This window comes from Meleagris gallopavo, chromosome Z (genome assembly GCF_905368555.1).
Source record: "Meleagris gallopavo chromosome Z, MGAL_WU_HG_1.1, whole genome shotgun sequence".
Classification (NCBI taxonomy): domain Eukaryota; kingdom Metazoa; phylum Chordata; class Aves; order Galliformes; family Phasianidae; genus Meleagris; species Meleagris gallopavo.
In genome coordinates, this window is record NC_139435.1 from 36,575,943 (window position 1) to 36,599,292 (window position 23,350).

The 23,350-nt window shown below is 36.7% G+C and overlaps 1 protein-coding gene across 1 annotated transcript in view; it reads left to right on the forward strand.

Moving 5' to 3' along the window:
• RORB (RAR related orphan receptor B) overlaps positions 1–23,350 on the forward strand; it is a 143,107-nt gene that overhangs the window by 107,102 nt on the left and 12,655 nt on the right. The window contains exons 5-8 of the mRNA XM_085213538.1: positions 16,050–16,171; positions 17,437–17,569; positions 19,220–19,327; positions 20,505–20,615. Of these exons, the coding sequence (XP_085069664.1) occupies positions 16,050–16,171; positions 17,437–17,569; positions 19,220–19,327; positions 20,505–20,615 (474 nt within the window). The remainder of the gene's footprint in view (positions 1–16,049; positions 16,172–17,436; positions 17,570–19,219; positions 19,328–20,504; positions 20,616–23,350) is intronic.

The following is a 23,350-nucleotide window of genomic DNA, read 5'->3' on the forward strand; positions in this document are numbered from 1 at the left end:
ATACCCAAGAAGATATCAGAAATACAACCATTCTGATAATCTATGATTTAGTGTTTACACTTAGTTATAGAAGTGAGCTCAACAAAGAGAATATGCCCTTTGGACTACATCTGTAGTTACCAAAGGATTCCACTGAAGTCAATGGTATCTTCTGACTTATGAAGGTTTAGAGAAGCATTTAACATTTACTTCTTTCTGGATCACATAGAAACGATGCTTCACTCTTAAATTTTCACCCAGCTTTTTGCTTTCCTAGGTCTAAAATTGACTTCTCTATACCTCAGACCATATTTACCAGTCTTTCATCTTCCATATCATCAAACCAGTGTTCCACTTCTTGAGCAGAGAAAGTGGGGAAAAGCCCTAAACATAGAAAGTAAAACATGACAAAGGGTCTATCTCTGAGCCAACAGCAGAAGTCAGGTGCTGGGATTTGCCTCTCAATCATTTAAAAGGTAAAACTGAGTTCCTCTATAGCTAGGATTTTACCCAATTTCTGCTTTTATGTCATTTAAGGTACCTACATGGAGGTAAGGGTGTTAGTGAGAGATAATGTATTATAACAGAGAACTGACACAACCAAAAAAGGTGAAGGAGATGTACCATAAAATACTAGGATTAGTTTGGAGGTGAATTATTTTTTCTGGGTTTAAAAACAAACAGAAAATATCTCTTGATGCTGGAGTGGGTTGTGGAAGCACCTGTATAACTCCAGTCTTGCAGTCGAAGCAGGAAAACTCTGAGCAGAATGGTGCATTGATTTCATATTAAAATGAAATTAAATTTCACCATAGCATTATATCTTACTCACTCCAGTGAGACTTAGGAATAATCTCAAATCATGTTAAGTAGAAGTTATGGTCTTAACTAGGAGGTGACATCATAGAGAATGTAGGAGTTGGAAAAGCTGTACTGCATTTTCCTGGTACCTGACAGAAATTTCTTATACTACCCTGCCTGGTGATAGACCAAACAGCTGTTTTAAGTATCTAGGTCATGTTATTTGTTATCCTTCCTAAAGACTTTCTACAAAATTCAGATTTCTAGCTTTTGTGCTCCTCTGGTGTTCATATTCCTGAAATAAGCGTGCATTGCAATTACCACTTACCTGATGGATGCTGTACTCCTCATAAAGGTGTGAGAATCTTTCCATCCTTGAGCTCCTTAAAGTTTTTGTAAGCTTTCCAAGTTACACTTTTTCACAGGCAGCCCAGAGTCAAAACAGTCTTTGCAGCTTCTACATTATATGCTAACCAATATTCAGTTCACGTTTTAATTCTTCAGTGTTACTGCTTTGTTTCTCACATTCTTAATGTATGGGTCAGATATTAAGACATCTCTGATTGCACTTGAATCTCTGACTAAGCTTGAATTGCTTTTTCTCTTTCTTATTTTTCTGTCATTTTAAATCCTGTTATATTAGATCTCAGTCTTCGTTAATGTTTTGTGACTTCTCTCAATTTAGAACTATCTACTCATGTAATTAACATGCTGTAAGCCCTCTCTTCCAGATTATTAATGAAAATGTTAAATGCCTGTAATACAAGCTCTAACAGGGGTCTCTGCTGCACCTGACTAAACAACTGTGTAAATTACCTCAGCATGTGCTTTTTGCTCACTATACAGCAGTAAGATTTTCTCAAAAATCAAATATCAATTCTTCATTTCTCTGTCAAATTGACTTTGCTATAGAAATATTTTCTATGATACTTAGTTTCAGAGGGGAATGGAATCGTTTTCTTCAGAGAGGCTGGTATGAAGCTATGTTTTAGTTCTAGGAGAAAAACAATGCTGATAACACACTGAAGTTTATATATACTGCTAAGCAGTGTTGCACAGATCCAAGGCCATTCTCAGCAAAGGGCCCAACTAGCAGTGAGGAACAGAATTAGGACAGCTGACTCAAACTGGCCAAAGGGATATCCCACACCATATGACATCAAGTGGAAGGAGTTCTGAAAGAGGTGGGAGTGCATCTGGCTCTCTTCTGCTGCTCAGAGGCTATCTAGGCATCATGCAGAGGGTGTTGTTCAATTACTTCTGCATTCCTTGTTCCATATTTTTATATATATATATATTTGTCATAATAATTATTATCCTTTTCCTTTCCTCTGTATTACTGAATAATTTCTTATCAACCCACTAGTTCCCCTTGGCATTTTTCAATTCTCTCTCCCATCGCACTGGGAAGAGGGGAGTGAGTGAACAACTGTGTGGTGCTCAGCCACCTTCTGACTTAAACCACAACAGATACTCTACCAAATGATTTACATAACACTTACTTTCTTTTCTTTGCATTTTAATTTTTGAATCCTCCCCCAAATAATTTAAACTTATCAGACATAATTTGATCTTTAACTATTAAATGCATTCATTTAACTGTAAAAGACTCTTGATCTTTAGTAGACTTAGTAGTATAAATGGAAATTGCTCTTAACAATTTTGAGGTTCAAAACTTTCAGGAGATATTTCAACACATAATCAGAATGTCATGGCAAAATAGACATCATCCTGCTTTGCATGCTTACTTACTAAATACAGTACCAATAAATGGGTGTTAGAGAATGAGGTGCTGACTAGTTAAAGTTATATAGGGTTTCTTCAAACCTAAGAACCTATTATATTCCTTCAATCCTGAATATTCCACGATATAAATGCACATTATCTGTTCACAGGAGAGCAGGATGGATAATGTCTTGAGTAGAAGAAAAGGCTAATCTAAGAAAAAGCAGTCTTTCATATACAAAAACAAATTTTTCGTGTAACTGCCAAAGTCTGTGATGGAGAAAAAATTGATAAAAATAAGATGTTTCCCATTAGGTAAAATTATACTCAGTCCCAGTCAGTATTCCATTTCCTGATAAAAAAAGAAACTCAAAACACCAAGAAATCACTTTGATGCTGGTAAATATCCATACAGGCCTAATAATCATACAGTGGATGGTCCTTTTTCTCCCTGGCCAACTGCAGGTCTGGAAGAAGGCAGAAATTTCTCCTATTGTGGGAGGAGCTCAAACTCTGGCATCAAATCTGCTTGTGTGTTAGAGGCAAGGATTTTTGTTGTACATGGAACAGCTTTCTCCTCACAGAGAGAGCGGCAGAGGTCAGACTCTGCTCAGGAGCTCTTTAAGAGAAAATGGATCTCTGTTTCCTGACCCTGGTAGTCCCACAGAGGAATGGTAATATTTGCTCCCAAGTGTGAATTTAAATGAGCAGGTATTAAAGGCTTATTTTTAGACTTGGTCAAATTAAAGACCGTCTTGTTTCAATATATGTGCATAACATTATCTGCTATAGAACTGAGCATCGTGTTCTTCTCACAAAATGTGTGACTCAGTTCTTGGTCTGCAGAAGTTAATGGAAAGGTTTCCCTGCCTTAGCTGTCATTAAGATTACCAGACTATGATTTCTTAAAGTTAGAAAAAAATTTGTAGTGAGCATTGTGGATAAAACAGATGGGTTAAAGGTCCATTCGTGTTCAAATTGAAGTGTGCCCTATGCCTGTATGTATTCCTGTGGCTGATAAGGTGTCAGAGAGTACAGGAGGTCATATATTCAGAGCTCCTGTAACTACACAAAACAAAGTATTTTTTATTTATATTTTCATGATATTTCCTCAACATCAGCAGTATTTAAAAGTACCCAGTAGCTTGAAGAGCTTAAATATCTACCAAAACTGAAGTTAAATAGTAATGCTCATAGGTTCAAGCTTCGTCTTTCCTATTCCCAGCATGACCCTGTCTGTATCTTAACATGGACATTTAGCCCACTATTATATCTGTATGGTGGGAACTGGAGGTATCACCTACCCCTTTTGCCAAAACCCATATTACATACAGCTTTCTTGAACCTTACACTGGCTAGTAAAATATGCAAATGTTATAGAGGCTGACTCAGAATATATGTAAAAGAAAAGACTCTTTAATAACTGCAAAAAACACCTGGTGCACATGTAAGCCTTAATTTAGTTGGCTTCATGCACTCATCTCAGGACATATAGTCCACGACTTTCTATACTGTAGAGTTAGTAAATATTTTCCATTGCCACAATAGCATACTAGTATGAGCTTAGCATTTTTATTCAGGGTTCTGCCTTTAAAGATCTTCATGTGGACATATTCTCAACTCCTTTGATGGTATAATTCCAAGCTGGTCCCACACATTTATTCTTTACATAGTAACCTTTCCATTATCTAGAAGAAAGTGATTTAATTTTCTGTGCCTACATTGTTAATAGATGCCCATACCAATGTATGTGTCATATGCAATATACAAACCAGCATTAGACTCTCTTAAGAAGTGTCCTGTGCCTTATTGTGGATGGCTGCAAAAGCATTTCCCCAAGGGTGATAATGTTGGGTTTTCTTTTTTGTTGTTGTTGTTGTTATTTTGTTCTTTTTTTGATTCTTTAACTCCCTTCTCTATACCTCCAGTTCTTGTTTTCTGTGCTAAATCAAATATGAATGGACAGCTTACAGAACATACTTTCATCATTAGATGTTATTTGAAAGGTTATTGTAGGGGTCAGCTGACTCATATTTAAAACCCATACCTAAGGTGATATAAATAACAGCTACATTGATGTTCCCTTTTGTCTGTAACTTCAAGGCCATGGCTCACCACACAGTAAAACAGAAATGATGCTTGTGTAACCATAGTCCACTATAATATTTCCTCATCTCTTTTTCTAAGCCATAGTTTAATACCCTCTCTACCAAGCTGACAGTCAAATTTCGCAGGGCAGATGTTTACAGCAAGAGTAGAAGCCTTGCAGCTGTTTTTCAGCAGAGCAATGTTGCCATCTAGTGAAGAATTAAAAATGTGTAGCATGTGCTTTCTGCAGAGATACCCTTAGGGCACTATTTCTAACCATCATTACCTATTTAAAGGTGACAATCAGAATAAATTAATATTTCAGTTCTGTGTTCATTTCAGTTCATGTATAAAAACTTAGAATCCTTATTCTGTTATTTTTATAAATAATTTATTTATTAATTCCCCTTTTTGTACACTAAAGAAGAAAACTGAGAATTGCAAGATTTAAAATTTATTTGACAGCTTAGCTCGATTAGAAAACATATCTACTTCATCAAAAATGGACAGAAAAGTGGAGGAATAAATTAGAGTATTACAATGCTGAAACAATCCAGCTGGGCTGATGTTTAAGTGAAGACAATTTTTTATAACTGCACATTGTGATTTTAACCACTTCTTTAGAAATAGATTTAGCTGCTAAAATTTCTGTATAGTTTGGCAGAAACATTGGAAAAAATGTAAAATTTTAGTAACTTTGTATGATTTTCTATTTTTTTTCCTCACCTCCAGAATAGTAATCCTTATTTGTAAACGTATTTACTGAAGGAAATTTACAGATCAGAACCAGACTAATTACAGGTTTACATACAGATTTTACTGACTTTATGTTGCCCAACCCAACAGTTTAAATAATCCACATGTTCATAAATGCATGATTATGTTGCTATACTTAACTAAATGTGTGCTTTACACTTACTGGCTTAAGAAGACTTAGAGAGGGCAGAGTTTGCGTTATAACTCTTGATTTAGATTTAGAAAATAAAGACTGCTTTCTAGAAGTTACTGTATTTAAGCACCGGATTTTCCACCCTGTGATTTTCAAATGCCTATCCACTGCCTCACAGTATCTACAGTGGACTTTGGATGGTCTCATATTGATTCTGGCAGTTCTCCTCAACTATATTCAGTGCAAATTGCAGCAGTCTAATAAGGAAGATGCAGTGTGCCTTCTTAACTATGTCTAGTTCAAATTTATCAAATTTGATATATTATCAAATGTAATAAATTTATTAATTTCTTTACAATCTAGCAATTAATCTAAAACTATTTGAAGATACCATAGATAGTCTAAAAGAAGAGTGGGTTTTCCTACGAGTTGTTACATTTTCTGGATATTTTTTAACAGAATTTGACTTTTTTTTCAATTACATAATTTCATATGTCAAATGCCAGCCAACTAATAAAACTTCATCAGTTTTATCCGGAGTAGTCAATGGAGCTTGATCACACTACAAACTCTGCAGTATAGATGTTACAGGAAAGGTCATTTTAAGTATTGTCCTTTATGGTTACTGTGATAAATGTTGCAAGTAGGAATGCATTTAGGAGTTCTTTTCACAGAGAGGAAAATAATTCTTTTTTGTATATTATGCAGCTTTTCAAAAAATGGCAAATTTCAACTGACTGTTTTTCTCTGCAGCACCCAGGACAATGAGGTCCATGTGGTTATGGCTGTTAGAAAAGTATAAATCACTGAATCAAATATTTAATTAGTAAATTTATATGATATCTTTTGGCCGAGGTTGAGCATAGGAAACATTTTATGATCTTTATTTTATTTATTCTATTCTTGCTTTTTGGATATATTTCTAAAGTGTGATTAATATATTTATTTAAAGTGGGAATATTTCAAATACATTAAAGTAAGTACATAAAATTCCTCCTTTTTTCAGAAGACATTTTTTTACATAAGCAAACTTGACAGAGTGTATTCATTTTATTGAGGATCCAAAAGACAGTTAGAAAGCAACAATTTGTAGCAGTCAAAGTATGTAAAATACCATATCATGCATCCCATATATTACCATACATCATGATATTCTTTTCAGAAATAGCACTGTACTGTGAATCTGATCATATTATAAACTGTACACAAAGATGAACGTAAAGCCAGTGGTATAATGAGTACTGAGGCGAGCCAGTGCTGTCAGGTATAGGAATGACTGTTCAGTATATTCCCTATCGGATGCTTCAATACAGTAATGTCAGTAGCAAAAGAAATTATACCTGCCCTTCCATGAGAAACTCTTGAAAAGGCAAGAACAGGTGCCAGTGTGCGGAGGGTATGGGGCATGTGATCGACTTTGTCTAGCAAGGCTGCGAGGCAGCAAACACAGCACTGCAGATGAGAATCAGCAGGACAAAGCAGTGATGATTTAGGAATCACTGCAGTATACAGAAGTAGAATGCTATCTCACCCATGTGTGTTGAATTATTAGTGTTATGTTGCTTACTGCCTCATCTGAGCAACCCCTTTATCCCAGCCTGAATGCTACCTTCTCCTTAGTGTTTCTGCATACAGTGCTTTCTTATCCTGTCATACTGACAGTATGTATGCTTACTCTGTGCTTTCTGAGAGCTTAATCTGGGGTTCCATACTGTGTTTCTTTGTCAACCTGTACAATATTTTTCAATCGTTCTCTAACTTTCAGCCACAAGGAAGCCAATAAAAACATGGCTTTAACTTTTTTTTTTTCCGGTATCCCAGTGTGTATGCAGCATCTTAGCTATAACCTCTTATTGCCATAACTTCTCTTCCGCACACCACATGCCTTCTGTGTGGTAGATTTAATTGCCCACCTCACGCATTTCACTATTTTCCCTTTTACAGTAAAGAAAGCCTTTTACACAGTTTATGATTTTGTTTCCAACTCGGTAGAGAGCAATGCCTTTTTTTAGTCCATATATTTCTGATATTTCACTTCAAAGAACAACAACACTATTTTTGTATAAGACTGGAAACATATAGGGAAAAGACTGGAGTGAATCATGGGAGGAGAATATGCATGTGTTTGTGGGAAAATACAATGCGCAGATGAAAATTACATAAAAATTGGAATAGTTAAAGCAAGATATTAATGTATGCAGCACTGTCTTGTGTTTCTTTTAGTGACTGCATGAATTTCTTTTTTCTTGATCAGTGAAATTACTAGAATTGCTTACAATAACCAGGTAGCTTCACTTTCTTATTCTTATAGGGTGACACCACCCTGATCCAATACAAATGTCTTCAGGAAAATACAATTGCTGTTGAATGTTTTGTCGTTACTCTGTAAACAGTTTTTATCTAGATGATATAAAATCCTTATAAAAATCTGAACATACGTATATTTCATTGAGTAAAGTAGTCCAATGGTTGCCTAGCCTCTCCCAACATTTTAAGACTATTAAAAAGCAAATTCTCCCAACTCTAATTTCAGAGTCTTAGCATTCAAACAGTTCCATGCATATTTCTAGTCATAGAAAATAGAAAAATAGAATATTTCATATTTTATGGTGACCATTGTCTACACTAACAGTGTTCGTCCAAATGTATTGACTGAAACTATATTCTTATTGTTTAACAATTTCAGTTTTAATACAATTGTGAAATCTGTGCTTGAAGAAGCTAAGAAGCAGCTCAACAAATTTGTGATAATTATATTGTGCCTATAGAGCCCATGTCCTGTAATCTCTAGCCATTGCCTTGGCTTGTGCTTTTGCTGCCAGCTAAATGATTTCTAATTAGTTCAAACTATACATTTTACACTAAATTGGCTACAACCCAGGAAAAGTATTATTAAGTGGAGACATTTATGAATTTGTAAATCCTCTAGGATTTAACTGAATTCTTAGTCCATCCTCCATGTTCCTCTAGACTAGGAGTTTATTCAATTTTATTGTCATGTTTTGTAATTGATTAGCTTTTTTTTTTTTTTTTTTTTTTTTTGGAAAGGCAAATAAAACACTGGTTTATTTGAAGAGAGAGAGAGGAAATGTGGAATTCACACACATAATGTTCCCCTAATGTGCAGTCTGTGCCTGACCCTAAGCATTTGAACACAAGAGAAGGTTATTCCTGAACCTTATTCAAGCTTTTTTAGTCTCCTATGATAGTTTTAATGTTTCATATCAACTTCCTAGGCTGCGTACTGAGGGTGTTACAAATTTATTAAAAAAATGAGAGCTATGGGAATTGACAGTCCATTCAGAATGGTTTTTGGAAAGAAATTCCTTTCTGTATTATGATGTTGAGAAAACAGGACAGATGAAATATGGAGTTCTTTTTTTTTTTTTTTTTCCCCCCCACCACTTTAAGGAAAAACTGTGCTTGTTTTCAGAAAAAAAAAAAAAAAAAAAAAAAAAAATCAGTCAGACCATTTAAAGAAAAGAGAATTGGGGACCCATTATTCATGACAGTCACTGTAGGACATATTTTTTCTTCATTGCCTGCATTGCTGCCTCTACTACTGTCTAATAATTTTTTGAGGAATCTGCATAGTGAAATTAGTTCAAAAAAAATCATATTGAGTAGTCATGATTCTCTTTTATTAGAGCACAGGAAAGTGTTGATTTAGTACTAGACTAGCATTATTTTGAGTATTGTAAAATAAATTTTATTTAGAGTGTATAGTTAGAGTTTTGATAGTTTTATGAACTGGTATGCATGCTTATAGCAGCCAGGCAAAGCTGTGATGTTTTGCAGCATTAATTCAAAGTGGAGCCCTGTGAGAGCTCAACTTAGAATATAAGCTGAGATGAGCTCTTAGCTACTCAATTGGATCCTAAGGGTAAGTGGCAAATTAAAAATTCATTATTCATTTTAATTGGGGATGATTATCAGTGTTTTAGGAGGCATACTTCAAAGTTCTTCAGTTCCCAATGCAAAAGAAGGGAACGGTGAGAAAAACTGGGATCTCTCATGAGAGAAGAGTGGCAAACGAAGGAACTAAAGAGCTTGTAGAAGCAGACACTGCCAAATCCTGTGGATAATTTCCACTTAGCAGGCCAAATTCACAGCTGGTGAATGTTGTGTGCAGTCTTTGGAGTTATTACACTCGTACCCACCAGCACTGAACTTGACCCCAAGCTGGAGTTTTTCCTCAGTGTTGCAGTAGAGTATAACCAAATATTATGAGGAAATATCTGAAAACGGCAAGGCTGACTCATCAGCTGACGATAGATCCCTGCAGATCTGTGCTAGGCTGATTTATATTATCTAGGTTGCAATGTTCAGTTTTCTGTATATACTCTGGATTTAAGTGGCTCCTAACCCACTGGCGCAATGCATATTTGAGCTATCATAACCTTTGCAGAGCACCTTTTGTGAGGCATCTACTAAAATCTAAAATAAAGAATTTCTATATGCAAGGAAAGAAGGAAGAACTCAGCGGAATAGCTAGAAATGGAAATAGAGAAGGTCATTTGATGTTCTAGAAGTTGTAGAGCCACTTTTATGCTACATTTATGCTGTACAGTCTGAGCACTGTTGCTCTTCCCCTACCACATACACTTTGGGCCCATTCTGCTGATAGAATATGCTGTTCAGTCTTGTTATCTGTCTGATCTTTCTGTCAGGAGAGCACAATACTTTAACTACTGTGCAACTTCAAAAAAAAGAAGGAGCTGTCTCAAAAACTAAGTTTTGACAAGTTTTGGTAAAGAGGTTACTCCACACGTGACAGAGACAGACAAGGGCAGGACGGAAGCCATGGCCAGGCCCACGTCTGTCCCAGAAGGCAGCAGCCTGCTGGCCTTTGCAGACTGGTCCCATGTACACTCTCGAGGTGCCTTTTACCCAGCAAATCATGAGGAGAAGGGAGGCCGGAAGACGGAATGGCAAGTGACATGTCTGTAAGCATCCAAAGATTTGTTGCACTAATGATGTTAGGGCTTACTGATCTTTTGCTTGGCCTGCACTGCAGAATCGTGTGGTTTTCTTCTCCCTTTGTTGTATGGGCTTTAACAGCCAAATTTGCCTCCACCATGCTGCAAAACCAGGAGCACATTCTGTAGACATTTGTTTTATTACCAGACTCCCTTGCATGTTGGACAGCCTTTGTTTTACTCACAGTATATGTGTACATCTTTCATTCATGTTTTTGTTGCTTCTTCTAGTTACAAGCTCTGAGACCATTTTATCTGACCGATTGCATTTCGCAAACCATAGAATTACATGCATACACAAAGTATTTCTTTCAAGAAACTCACAATTGTTCTCTGAATTGGAACAAATCTTTTTGACAGATAATCCTTCAGCTTCCTGAAGTATGATTTTCAGCTTCTTCTGGACATCTCCTACTATAAATTTGATTACATTTTACAGTGCTGCATTGCAAAGTCCCCATTAATTCATTGTTGAACCCTGTTTCGGTGTCTCACTGGGTGCTGCTCATTTCTCCAACAAACTGGATAGCAGTACTATTCAATCTACAGCTTCTCAGCCTTTCTTTATAATTTCAGGTTTGTTTTCCTTTTTTTTTCTGATTTGTCTCACTTTCTGTTGTCTTCTTCCAATCTTTCTTACTATAATCTTTGGCAAGGCTTCGGGAGCAAGCTTTGGCAGCAGAAGTGTGTAGTGGAGGTACGACGTAGCAGGGCTGTTAAAAAACACAGGCTGTTGTTGTCAAGATCTTGTCACATGAGAAAAATCTGAGGAATAAAAGGGCTGATGTCTTCTTCATGGTAGGAGTCTATCTCTCAGTGAATGCCACTGTCTGCCCAATAATTCAACATCTTTCTGGGCTCCATCAGCAGGAGAGAACGTCCACAGCTTTCCCATGCCCTGCAGCTCACTCTGTCACGGCCTGAGCTGCCCCAGACTCTCTGCCTGTCCACTTATTTATTTGATAAAGAACCTGTTTTTTCAATTTTTCTCAAGCACATTTTCCTTCTTCTGCGTCACTTTTGTCAGGGCTTAGTCGAGTTCTGGTGGGGACATCTCTCTCTGGGGATTTGAACTGTGTGCTGTAATTAAATTCTGGTCTCTTCTGTTGTGATGGAGATTTCTGTGAAAGCAGGACATATTAAATCTCCCATTCTTATCTGTGCTGGGAAACCAGTCCTACTGGCAGACTTTCCTGTAATCCAAGGGATGAAACAATAAAATCAGCTTTCTTTAAACATCACGGATCTTGTAAGGTACCGCTTCTAATATTCATCATTTTTGTGTGTTCAGAACAGATGCTTACCACACAGACTGTTTCGGTGTGTTTTACTTTTTTTAGGAAATTCAGAGGCACTATAAACCAACAATATCTAGGTTTCTTTGTCACCCCTAAGAATGAATACAGCTAGGATAGTGAGTCTGTGCAGAAAACTAGTAAGACATGTACAGGCCAGAAATGAAAAATGATGATCACTCCAAGATGTATCTTCTCTGAGTATTTCTGATTTTTCAAGGCCTCATATTTCTAAAGCCATTAAATATTTCCTTGATTGATGTTGTTTCTAGTGTGCCTTTTTCATTTCAAGTGTGCCTCTCTGGAAGCAAAACTTCCTGTTAGAGATGTTTTGGGTTTTTTGTTTTGTTTTGTTTTGTTTTGTTTTGTTTTAATGAATTAGAGCATTTGTTTAAAACTAGTCTGTTTTCCACCAAAAATATCAGGAAGGCAGGAAGGAAGGAAGGAAGGAAGGAAGGAAGGAAGGAAAGAAGGAAGGAAGGTAGAAAGGAAGGAAGAAAGGAAGGAAGAAAGGAAGGAAGAAAGACACTTCAAATTTGGAACTAAATTATTTAATGGAAATGTTACTGCATCACAGTGCATACTGGAGTTCAGCCACTGGTCATGTTTCCCAGCTAGAGTCAATCTGTCAGGATATTCAGTGCTTTTTCAGATTCCCCATGATGTTATGCAGTATTAGCTGATCCCATTGCATACATAATTCTGATATAATAAACCCAGACAATGGCAGAAAAGTTTTAAAATCATACAGTTTACAGTTGTGATTATTAGTTCTGATTATATGTTTTCACACAGTCTCATTAATTCCTTTTCGTTGAATTAATTTTTACCAAAAACTTGCTCCATGTAGAGGAAACTTTTGCAAAATTTTATTCTCACTCTTAATAGCAACATTTCTTTAGTTTGTTTTTTCATACAGTGAAAGCTGCAAATCCAATGTAACTTATGTAAGATGGATGGACATTGACAACATTTCAATGGAAAATACGTGAGATCACATGACTGATACTGTCTTTCTAATCCTTTGCAGCCCATCCAAACAGGATTTCTAGCTAGAGATACATCTCTGCAGTTTCCTAGTGTCCAGGGACCCTTGAAATCTCTGTCTTAAGATGGAGAAATGAAGTGAAAATGAAAATGAAAATGAAAATGAAAATGAAAATGAAAATGAAAATGAAAATGACTTTAAGTCAAGACCTGATGTGCAGAATGACTGTAGTGGAGTCTTCTAGCTTGCGGAACAGGAGAGGCACAGCTCCTCCCACCGAACTAAGTTGCTTTCCTCCCTCATTGTCCCATTCTTTGATTGAACACAGCTGCCAGCAATGCTTTAGAGCTGCTAGCTCTCCCAGAAATGTGTTGTATTTTGTATTCTGCACAGTATCAGTTGCCGTCCATCAGAATAGATTTAGATTGGATGTCTATACATTATCCCCAATTGTTTAGGAGCTTCTTTCTGAATGGAATTTTCAGTGATGTGTGTAGTTTCCAACTATGCGTGTGAAAAGAGCTAAAATCTACAAATGGCATAACAGTAGACTATGCTCCTTGAAATCCCTTTGAGAATTACATTCTTTGTTCTGTCTGCACTGGATCTTTGCTTGCTGAAGCCTCTGCAAAGCCAAAATAAGCTTTTCCTTTTATTTCTTGCAACATGTCAGCACTGCACATCCCATATATGCTATATGTGCATCAGGCACCATCCAGGGGGCTACAGTTCAGAGTGTAAGCAGGCAGCCTCCTTACACAAAATAAGCAGTATCCTCCACCCCTGAGACCCAGTGTACCCTTTCCATCACATACTCAGCCTTGCCAAGCCTACGGCTCAAGATTTGCAAGTCTTTCTAGCACCTGGTTCCTCTTTGGATGTCAGCATTTGGAGACGTTGCTTGCTGGAATTGCCTGAGGCCTTTTCATGTCTAAATGATTTTTATCATCAGCTCAATACAAGCATAAGCACATAAAGAAAAGGTGTATAGAGCTAAAATACTATCCCCACAAAACCTTGAAGATTCATGAATTGTCACTCAGGTCTTTGATCCTAAGTTGAAGAAGTAGATGGTAGGAAAAACAACAGAACAGAATACATACAGTAATGTAAAATAGAACTGCTGATCAAATATTTTTGACACCAGGTCAGTGAAATAAAAAGGTCTTATCTTCAGATTGTTTGCATCAGGCAAACAGTGTGGCCAGCCTCATCTGATCTGGCTATGCAGTAATATTAAAGTATCTGATTTATATATTACTTATGTCAAAAACGTGAATAGTTCCGTCTTTGTGTAACAAATTGTGTGGCTTGTGGAGCTAGGCTAGGAATCACAACAGAGACCAGCCAGTGGCTGGAGTGAGCAAAATACTTCACCATTCATAAAGGGAAATGCAATAGTAGTTCAAACCTGATGTCTTACAGTGGTGTTTTAGATAAAAGGCTTAAATGTTCCTCCAGTTATAATTAAGTTTCTTCTACTTAAATCCAGGAACAGAACTTTAAAAACCTGTGCTTTTTACAGTCAGATTTACTATAGTTTATGATATTTTCAGAAAATTAATTTTATTAAAACTGTTTTAAATATATCAATATGTGGGTGGAAGTCTGAAATATGTTTACAAAACAGGGCTTATTAACTAGTATTTATTTAATTAACTTTTATTCATCCTTAAAAAAAGTAGTTTAAAATTTATCATGTCTTTATTCCAACATGCACATTTGTCTGTAATGTTTTAATTACAAAATACAGTATCTTAACATCATGAGGTAGGACTGGCATCCATTATTCCACAGTAGAATGTTGGGTAGATTTCTGTAATCACTAATACACACTTTTAGCTGTCTTTACTCCTGAGTCAGTTCTTTCACAGGAAACCTAAGAGCACTGTTAACCTGTAAAAAGTGCCTGTAAAGACTGAATAGAGAAGATATTCTCATTTGTACAAATACCTGGAATTCTTTTGCGCTTTCTTCAAAATCCCTCCACTCAGTCTCAGTTTATTAACTGTGACATTAGTACAAACATTTTTCCTTTAAGTCATACTCCTTTAGCAGTAATTGCAGGCAACAGATATGTTTACGTTCATTTTTCAGCTTTCATTCTTGCTGGTGCTTTCAAACTCAGATAACATTTGGCCAAAGCAAGATTCATATTTGGGACTCCAAAGAACCAGATCAACCCATTGTAAGAAAACTGTTGAGGATGTGGATGAGTAAATGATGACATTCCTAGTTCTTTATATTTCCTGTACTCAGGCTCAGCTAATGCATTACTAGAGCCCTCTCCTTTTTCGAAGAATATGTGTTCTGATAAGTACACATTCTGCCATAAGTGTTTCAGTTCAGTTCTGCTGTCCACTTAGACGTATAGGTCTCAAAGCTGCAAGTTAAGAAATCATCACATTTCAAATCAAGACATTTCAACTTACTTCCAGTGCTAATGAATTGATATTAGAATTTTTTTTTTTTTTTTTTTGTGAAAATCTTTAATCCACTCAAGTGGCTTATGGAGAAAATATCTTTTTTCAATACTTCCCTGAGAAGTTTACTGTTAGTCTCAAGGAGATCTCCAGTCAGCGCGCAATGCTTACTTTTCCTCTTGCATTCCACACTGCTTGTTCTGCAATAGTATGCAAAGCTGCGTTTTCAGAATAACTTTAACTTAATCATGCGTTGTCACTAGTGTGAGAGCTGTTCCTCTGTCCTCTAAAACCTAGGCTACCTACTTGCAGCTTTCACATCTTGCTAGCTCCGGTCTCTGTGCTAGAGATCACTGAAATGATTCAGAAATTGATCAGGTAAAACCTAACTGGAGAAAAACTGGATCAGTTTCCTGCTTCTTTGATTTAAGTCACACCAAGGTAATGCAAATGCCCGCATCAGGACTGAGCAGCCACGTGTGGGAAGCTGCATAATCTTGGAATAGACAAAAGTGTTCAAGTAATCAGGATGTCCAAAAAATAATTATTTGAACACATTTAAAATAATTATTATTGCTTTTTAAATCACTTCCAGAATGAAAGAATGTAAATAGTTTCATCAGATTCGTTGTTACTTTCATGTACAGATCTGTTGTTTGTCAAGCATTCTTTGGCTTTGTATTTGATACTGACACATACAAAAGACAATTTCAGATCTGTGAGAGAGAGATAAAGGAGGGAGGGAAGGAGAGAGAGGGAGAAGTATAACTAGAAGGGAAGGTTAAAAAAAAAAATCTTTTCCAATTTTAATGTTTTCAGCATTTTGCTATTGCAAATTACTGTTCACCAAAATGTCTCACATGAGCTCATCTTTCTCCTCAGATCGAATTGCACAGAATATCATTAAATCTCACTTGGAGACATGCCAATATACAATGGAGGAGCTACACCAGCTAGCATGGCAAACCCACACGTATGAAGAAATTAAGGTTTACCAGAGCAAGGTACAATCCTGTAATACACTTGTTCTGCTCCCTATGGTTTGAAATCGTTAACCGTGAATTATTTGACAAGGACAAGCTGGTTAAAGTATTCTTTTAAGCATCTTAGAGGACCCTGGTCACTGAAAGCAAAGGAGTGATATTTCATAACAAGAAGAAATAGCTTTTCACCATGTTGGGATATTTGTTAATGTCAAAACATGATCATAGAATCCAGTTTCTACACATTGCTTGCAGGTATAACTCTTATACCGAAATTCTGTTGATTTTAATGTGATGGGAATTGGATCTTTTCTGTTGTAAGGCTTTTCAAAAAATTATTATAAAAAAAACCTTTGTTACCTTATCATTTTGAAAGCTGTTAGAAGCATATTCCTTTTCTATGTGAGTAACAGATTTTTTCACTGTGAGCAAGCCAAATATCACCCATAAACAGTAAATAATGATAAATTTAAAGTACTCAAAGTGAGGTTTTTCAAAAGTGACTGGAAAAATGGTCTCAATACCACAAATTTTTGTTCTACTTTGTAATTCTCAGGTCACATATAGAATATTTCTTATCGACACTCTTCAAATGTAGCCCAGTCAACAGAAATCAAGATGTGCCTCCATCACTAGCATTGATTCTACAGTCAGATATCTGTTGAGAGATTATCTGATCATTCAAGAGACTGAAGAGACTCCTGCTTGTTCTAGGAAAGCTAAGTACGAGCAGAAGTGAAAACATACTGCAGCTTGCAGTTACTGCAACTGATCCAAGGCACCAGTTTGCATTTGCACACCTGCATGCTCGAAGACAATAGTTATCAATGAGATCAAAATTTCCTGTAGTCATTATTCAGACAGTTATTATACTTCAATTATTTTTTAAAGTTTCAAACAAGTAAAAATATTCTCTTAGATGACTCAGTAACACTGTGCCACTTTCTCCCTAAAAGTGCACTGAGTTGTTTACATTGTTAGTTCTGCTGTCTCTCTCTCTCATGCGCAAAAGTCAATGCTAAAATCACATTTTAACACTGGTTGATGTATTCTTCCCCTATGAAGAGGTAATGCCACAGTTTGGACCACTGAGGCAATAAACCTGTTAAAACAGCCTTCTCGTGAACGTTGTCAGGCATCTTGAAAAACAGAGATGCCACTGGTGGGGGGTGAAGGGGTGAGTTAGTCAGAGGACTGTGCCTTCCTGCAAGGCTAACTGAAGTTCTTAGCACATGGATGAACTCACTCGCTTATTGTTTTGCTCTTCACTCTTGTTTTCCTGGAAGACCAGAGAAGCCCTTTGGCAGCAGTGTGCCATTCAAATCACTCATGCTATCCAGTATGTGGTGGAGTTTGCAAAGCGGATAACAGGTTTCATGGAGCTCTGCCAGAATGACCAAATTCTCCTTCTTAAGTCAGGTGGGTAAACACCAAATGCTTGAGACTGGTTTAGCTCCCAGTGCTGTAGAAACATGCTCAGCTGTCCCGTTCTTTGGGTCATTTTTGTTTTGACAGAATGTTATTTTTCAGTCTGTTTCATTAGCTGCACTAACACTTCTGTAGTTTTCCCCATTAATCATGTTACTGTTTTCTGATCCCCTTCTCTCCACAGTCACTTGTGGTTATTAAACATACACACAGAGAGTCATTGCAGCAACTGTAGTCCCCAATCTGACATGTAGTGGAAAGATCCTGTGAATTGCACAGGTCGAATTAGTCATCTGCCACCCTCTAAATCCCCACTTGTCATTAGTGAATGCTTCTGTGGTCATCTCTAATCTTTTTAATGAGACTACAGAGATACCCTCCAGCCAGTGCACAGGAGGGAAAATCCATGCTGGCGCCAGTTGGTTTTGGACTAAATGAGAGCGGATTACAACAGCGTGCTGTAGCCATGCTCTCCGTGCGTGCCTGGGTGTGTGTGTGTATGTGTGTTCAAGGGGAAGGTGGAAAAGGGTTTCCTTTGCTGACATGGGACACGGTAGTTTCTGTCGTCCATAGGAAGCATGACAAAATTTACCGTGACTATGCAATAACTGCTAAACTCAATAAGACTAAATGGCATGACCAAGTGAGCCATTGCTGGTAATTAACTGCATTCACCCTGTCATATAAGTTCTCTCTCTCTCCATGTGTAAAAGGTGTGATGCAGTGTGAGGTGACTCATTAAAACATAAGAAGTACTTCCTGTTTCAAGAGGGAACTGTTCATTTCATTTGAAAGCTGTTGCATTCCTTGCTCTGTACACAGTGGTCTGTGGCTTAGAGTGGGACTGAATTGAGGCAGCAGAGCCGCAAAGGGCAAGGGATGCAGACAACTCAGGAGTATGTAGGCAGAGAGTCAAAGGATAACATTTTACTTTACTATCTTTAAGTCTTCTGCAAATGCTAATGCATCCCATATTACTTCCTTCGACTAGCAAAAGTACCAACACAGTTGCTCCTTAAACAAAAAATATAGTTGTATTTGACTGTGCTATTGGACAACTCTGTTTAGCTTCAGCATGTGTAAATATTTTTGGTTCTATTTTCTGTTTTGCAGTTAATGCTCAGCAGAAGTTAGAAAATCTGGACTTTTCATTCAGAAACATATCTGCAAGAGAATTCTCAAAGTCAGAGTTTCTCTTATAGAAAATTCAGATTTAGTTAGAGATTGCTTAAAATTATTTTTTCTTCATTTTCCCCAAACAGTAAATTCTGTAAATTTTATAGGAAGAATAAAGAAAAAATTAAAAAATAAAAAAAACTTAAAATAAAATAAGATCTGTTCCTTTGGATCTTCCTCAACCTGAAAGAAATATAATGGAAACAAAAGTTTGCAGAAAAAAGGATTTTAAATTAACATTATCTGCTCATGTCTAAATTCAGATTAAGTCTACAGTGTCAATTTGCTGCACTGAAGAAAATAAGCCTAGGAAAAGATTGTCTGGACAAGAAAATACTCATTTTCTCTACCTAAATCAAAGAGATGTATTGTTTCCCATATTCAGTGAGAGATCATCTTGATGGCTCCAGAAAGCCTGGGCCTGTAATAATGTGTGGCACTTTTGCTCTTTTTTCTCTCCTGTAGGCTGCTTGGAAGTGGTTTTGGTGAGAATGTGCCGTGCCTTCAACCCACTCAACAATACTGTTCTGTTTGAAGGAAAGTATGGAGGGATGCAGATGTTCAAAGCCTTGGGTATGTTGGTCTTTTTCTTTTCAATCCTTTCTATAAATGTTGGTCCAAATAATGTCCAATTATCCTTCTGCTAAAATGTATCCTTCTGTTTAAGTGCACTGGTGTGCATTTAAATCCCTCAGTAAATATTGAAACCAAAACCTCCGAATCTCTAAACTGGAAATGGAAAAGTGGCTCCAGTGGCTGCTAGTAATAGTAGGTGTTTTTCTCGAAAGAAAAAGAGCACTATGAGGATTTTATCCGGTTTTTTACTCTGCCATCTAAAGCTTTGATTAAAACACAGTTTATGATAGAAGCTAAGTGGTTTATCACCACAGGTTAGTTTTACTTGACATATCAAATTAGTCCCACTAATTGTGTCCTTCAAAAAGCCATTTCATTCCAGTAAAGAGGATCTAAAATGACGAACTATGACAAAATATATGAAGGAACTTAATAAATATGCTGTTTAGCCTAAAACTTTTAAGCTCATTTGGATTTGTGTGTTGAAACAATAGCTTCATTTCTGAGCATGATATAAGGTGCTATCTGAAATGGCTAAATGAGTGTGTTTTGGCAATCCATGGAAACAGTACATTATTGGCAAATATAGCATGATGCAAGCAGAATCAAATTCAAGGACAGTAATTTACTGCAAAAATTTACCATACAGATATATTTTTTTCTTGAATAAGAAAAAACATTACACTACCTTGCATGAATAAAAAGTGTTTTTGTGTATTATTGGATGTATTTTGGTCCTTTTCAAATATTTTCTAGAATATGTATACTGTTAATTAATAACAGTACACATACTTCCATATGTGAAAGTTAATTAGAACTAGTTACTCTTCCTTCTTAGCTTTAATACTTACTTATAAATAACATTTCTTTTCACACTGGGAAAAGAGAACCCCTTTCTAAATCTCTGTGTGCTTTTTGTACAAGTCTTGATAATTTTTTGTGTTCCATTGCATGATCTAGTGATACATGAAATAGTTGATCTTTAGAGCAAATGGAATTTTAATAGCTGATAGACACACGTTTTAAGAACACATACATTTACTCATTTGTTCTTTTTTCTTTTTTTTTTCTTTTTTTTTTTTTTTTGTACAAAACAGTCCATTTTTCCACTTTTCAAGCCAGGTCGGAGAGCTAATAAATTTCTAATTTTGACTTTGTTCTCTATGGTCCTTAGGTTCTGATGATCTGGTGAATGAAGCATTTGACTTTGCTAAGAATTTATGTTCCTTACAGCTGACTGAGGAGGAGATTGCCTTGTTTTCATCTGCTGTTCTGATATCACCAGGTATTTGTTCCAATCTACCTACTTAAATAATGCTTTACGCTGGAATAAGCAATGGACATATGTATTAAGAAGTGTGATAAGCAATGGAAGAATACCTGCATTACTCAAAAAAGAGTTTCCAGCTCTTTTTGTTAGAATTTCAGCAGTTACACATATTAGAAATAGATCCAAAGTGTGGTGATCCCGTCACAGAAGTTTACAGAGAGGCAAAATATGTAACATGCCAATTATATATTAAAAAACAAGAATAATATTGTCTACCTGAATAGTCTGCCTGAACTTAACCTACAGACATGTTATGTTTCAGTCAAGGACCATAGTGTCTGTGCACTATTTCATGATGCAAGAAAAAGACAGATTGGAAAATGAGAGAGAAATAAGTGCTGAGAGTGAGGGTAATAGCCATGGAGCAGGTTCATGCAGACAAGCAGTGCCTGCTGGCGTTGCTTCAAAACACAGAGAAAATATGTTGCTCAAGGTGATGCATGTTCCTACTTGGATCCTCAGTGAGCTCAAAACTCATAGCCCCAAGTGGGTTAGGGAGTATTCAGCTATGAATGGATTCTTCTGTGTCAATAAAAACATGAGCAGTAAAAATCTCCATGAAGTTCTGTCTGAATTTAACTCCATTTTAGAGGTAGTAATTTCAGAGGCAAAATGTTCTTCTCCAAGTATTCACATACCACAGCTCCACATAAGCAGTCTTAGAGTTTAGTATGAGATTTTAAAATTGAGTCAGGGAAAGTAGGCCTCCAGCTCCCACTGAGAGTAACCTTTTCAAAGGTCTTTACAAAAAATCCCACCATTAATTATTTTTCCAGTCTGTTCCACTAAAGACTTCTTCTAGGTCACTTTGCCCTCTCATACATCTGTGGAGGAGATTACATTAGGCAGAATTAGACTAGCACAGATGGTGTTCACATGTTTGTTCTCATCATTAATGACACCTCCAGAAAGAACTTTACTCCTAATTTCCCTCTGAATTGTTCTTGCCAGTGCCTACATATAGAATGAGATTGGGTGCTCCAGAGTGCCCTGCAGAGTGCTTCCATTGCCACATATGTTCCTCAGCCACAACCCATTTGTGCACAGAAGTGAAAACTGCCTGTGAAACACCTCCCAGGATGCCTGATTTCTCCTGAGACAGGGAATTCAGAGTGCCCTGACAGGTTCCTCTCAACCAGCTCTTTTCTCCACAGAAAAGACCAAACCATGATGGAGATGTACAGCATCTGTACATGTTTGGCATTAGTGACCCGTTAACAGTCTGACTCCATGCAAAGCTAAAGACAACTTGGGAATTCTGGGGCAATCTAGACTGTGAAGTTCTTGAGTAACATGCTAAGAACCAAGCAACAGAAAATGAAGAGTGATAGAATCCTTACAAGAAGATTTATGTTTTTCTCTTTTTAACATCTAGGTGTTTCCTGAAGAGACAGAAGCAGTAAAATGGTTTCAGTGCTGGCTTATATGCACTTCATTTCAGATTAAGACATCTCATCTGTAGGGAGAAAGAAAAATATTCAGATATGTGATTCAGATATGTGAAACTAAAAAGAAGTAATATTTCTGTCACCCAGGTAATCTAGGCAACAAAAACAAGTTATAGCCCAACTTAACAAAATCTGGTGACAGAAATATTCCATCATCTCGGAGTGTCCTATACCTTAGACTTGGACATTTAAGTAATGAAAAGTTTCCTATTGATTTTAATGGATTGCTTTAATGGATTTTTGATCAAGTCATTAATGAAGTGCACTTAGCTACAGGTAGACAATTGATAGAAGTTCTGAGCTTTGCAGTTCTTCATGCGTCTTTCAGCAAAGCAACAGAATCTCTCGCACATCTGCAGCTGTACTAAGTGCTTGAAAAAGCCAGAAACTCAGCACTGGTTTTGAGCCAGCTGTATTGCAAGCATGTGTTGTAAAACCTTCTCCACTAACTCTAGTAATACATTTCAGTCATGATTTACCTCAGCGGCACTTCAAAGCTGGGTATCTCTTGAATAGTAAAATCTGCTAAGATGCACAGAAGTAATCCCAAGTTTTTTCACCATTATTTAGCTTGAAAGTTAAAGCTGGTGATACTAGAGGAAATACTTCAATGTCTAATGTCTTTCTTTCATGCCCAAATTGTTTTTTGCCTACTTGCTAGCAAGAGGACACTCTGAATATATCTAATTCCTTTAGCCAAAAACCAACTGTGAAACTGTTTAATGTATGCTGACTGCTTCTTCCTGTAGTCTGCAAGCATGAGTATCATTAGACGTGGGAGAAGCAGTAAGACAGGACGGGCTGAAGAATCATAACCTTGAAAGAAGGCAACCTATCTTCCATTAAAAAAATGTCTATTTGTGTCACGCAAATAAACCCCATCTCAGCTGGGCTAAGTCTGTCTATGGCAAGGGAAGGCAGTGCAAATTGTAATGACATTAAAAGCTGTCATTTATTTCCTTTCAAAAATAATAAAAAATTAATAGAGAAATAATCAGTTTCCTTCTGCACTAGATGTTCTGGTTTCTTCACAGTAAAGTGTTTCATCTTGTGAACATACATAAAATTGAAAAAAGGAAGCACTGGTTCTGAGAATAAACTGCATCTGTTCTTCCGCTCACTAATTTAGGGACATAGCCACTCTCTTTGGGAAGCACTCGTATTCATGCTTTTCTTCTACAGAAGCCACTGCACTGAAAGGTGATTATTGTGCCCTTAATCTCAACATTTACAGGGAACAGA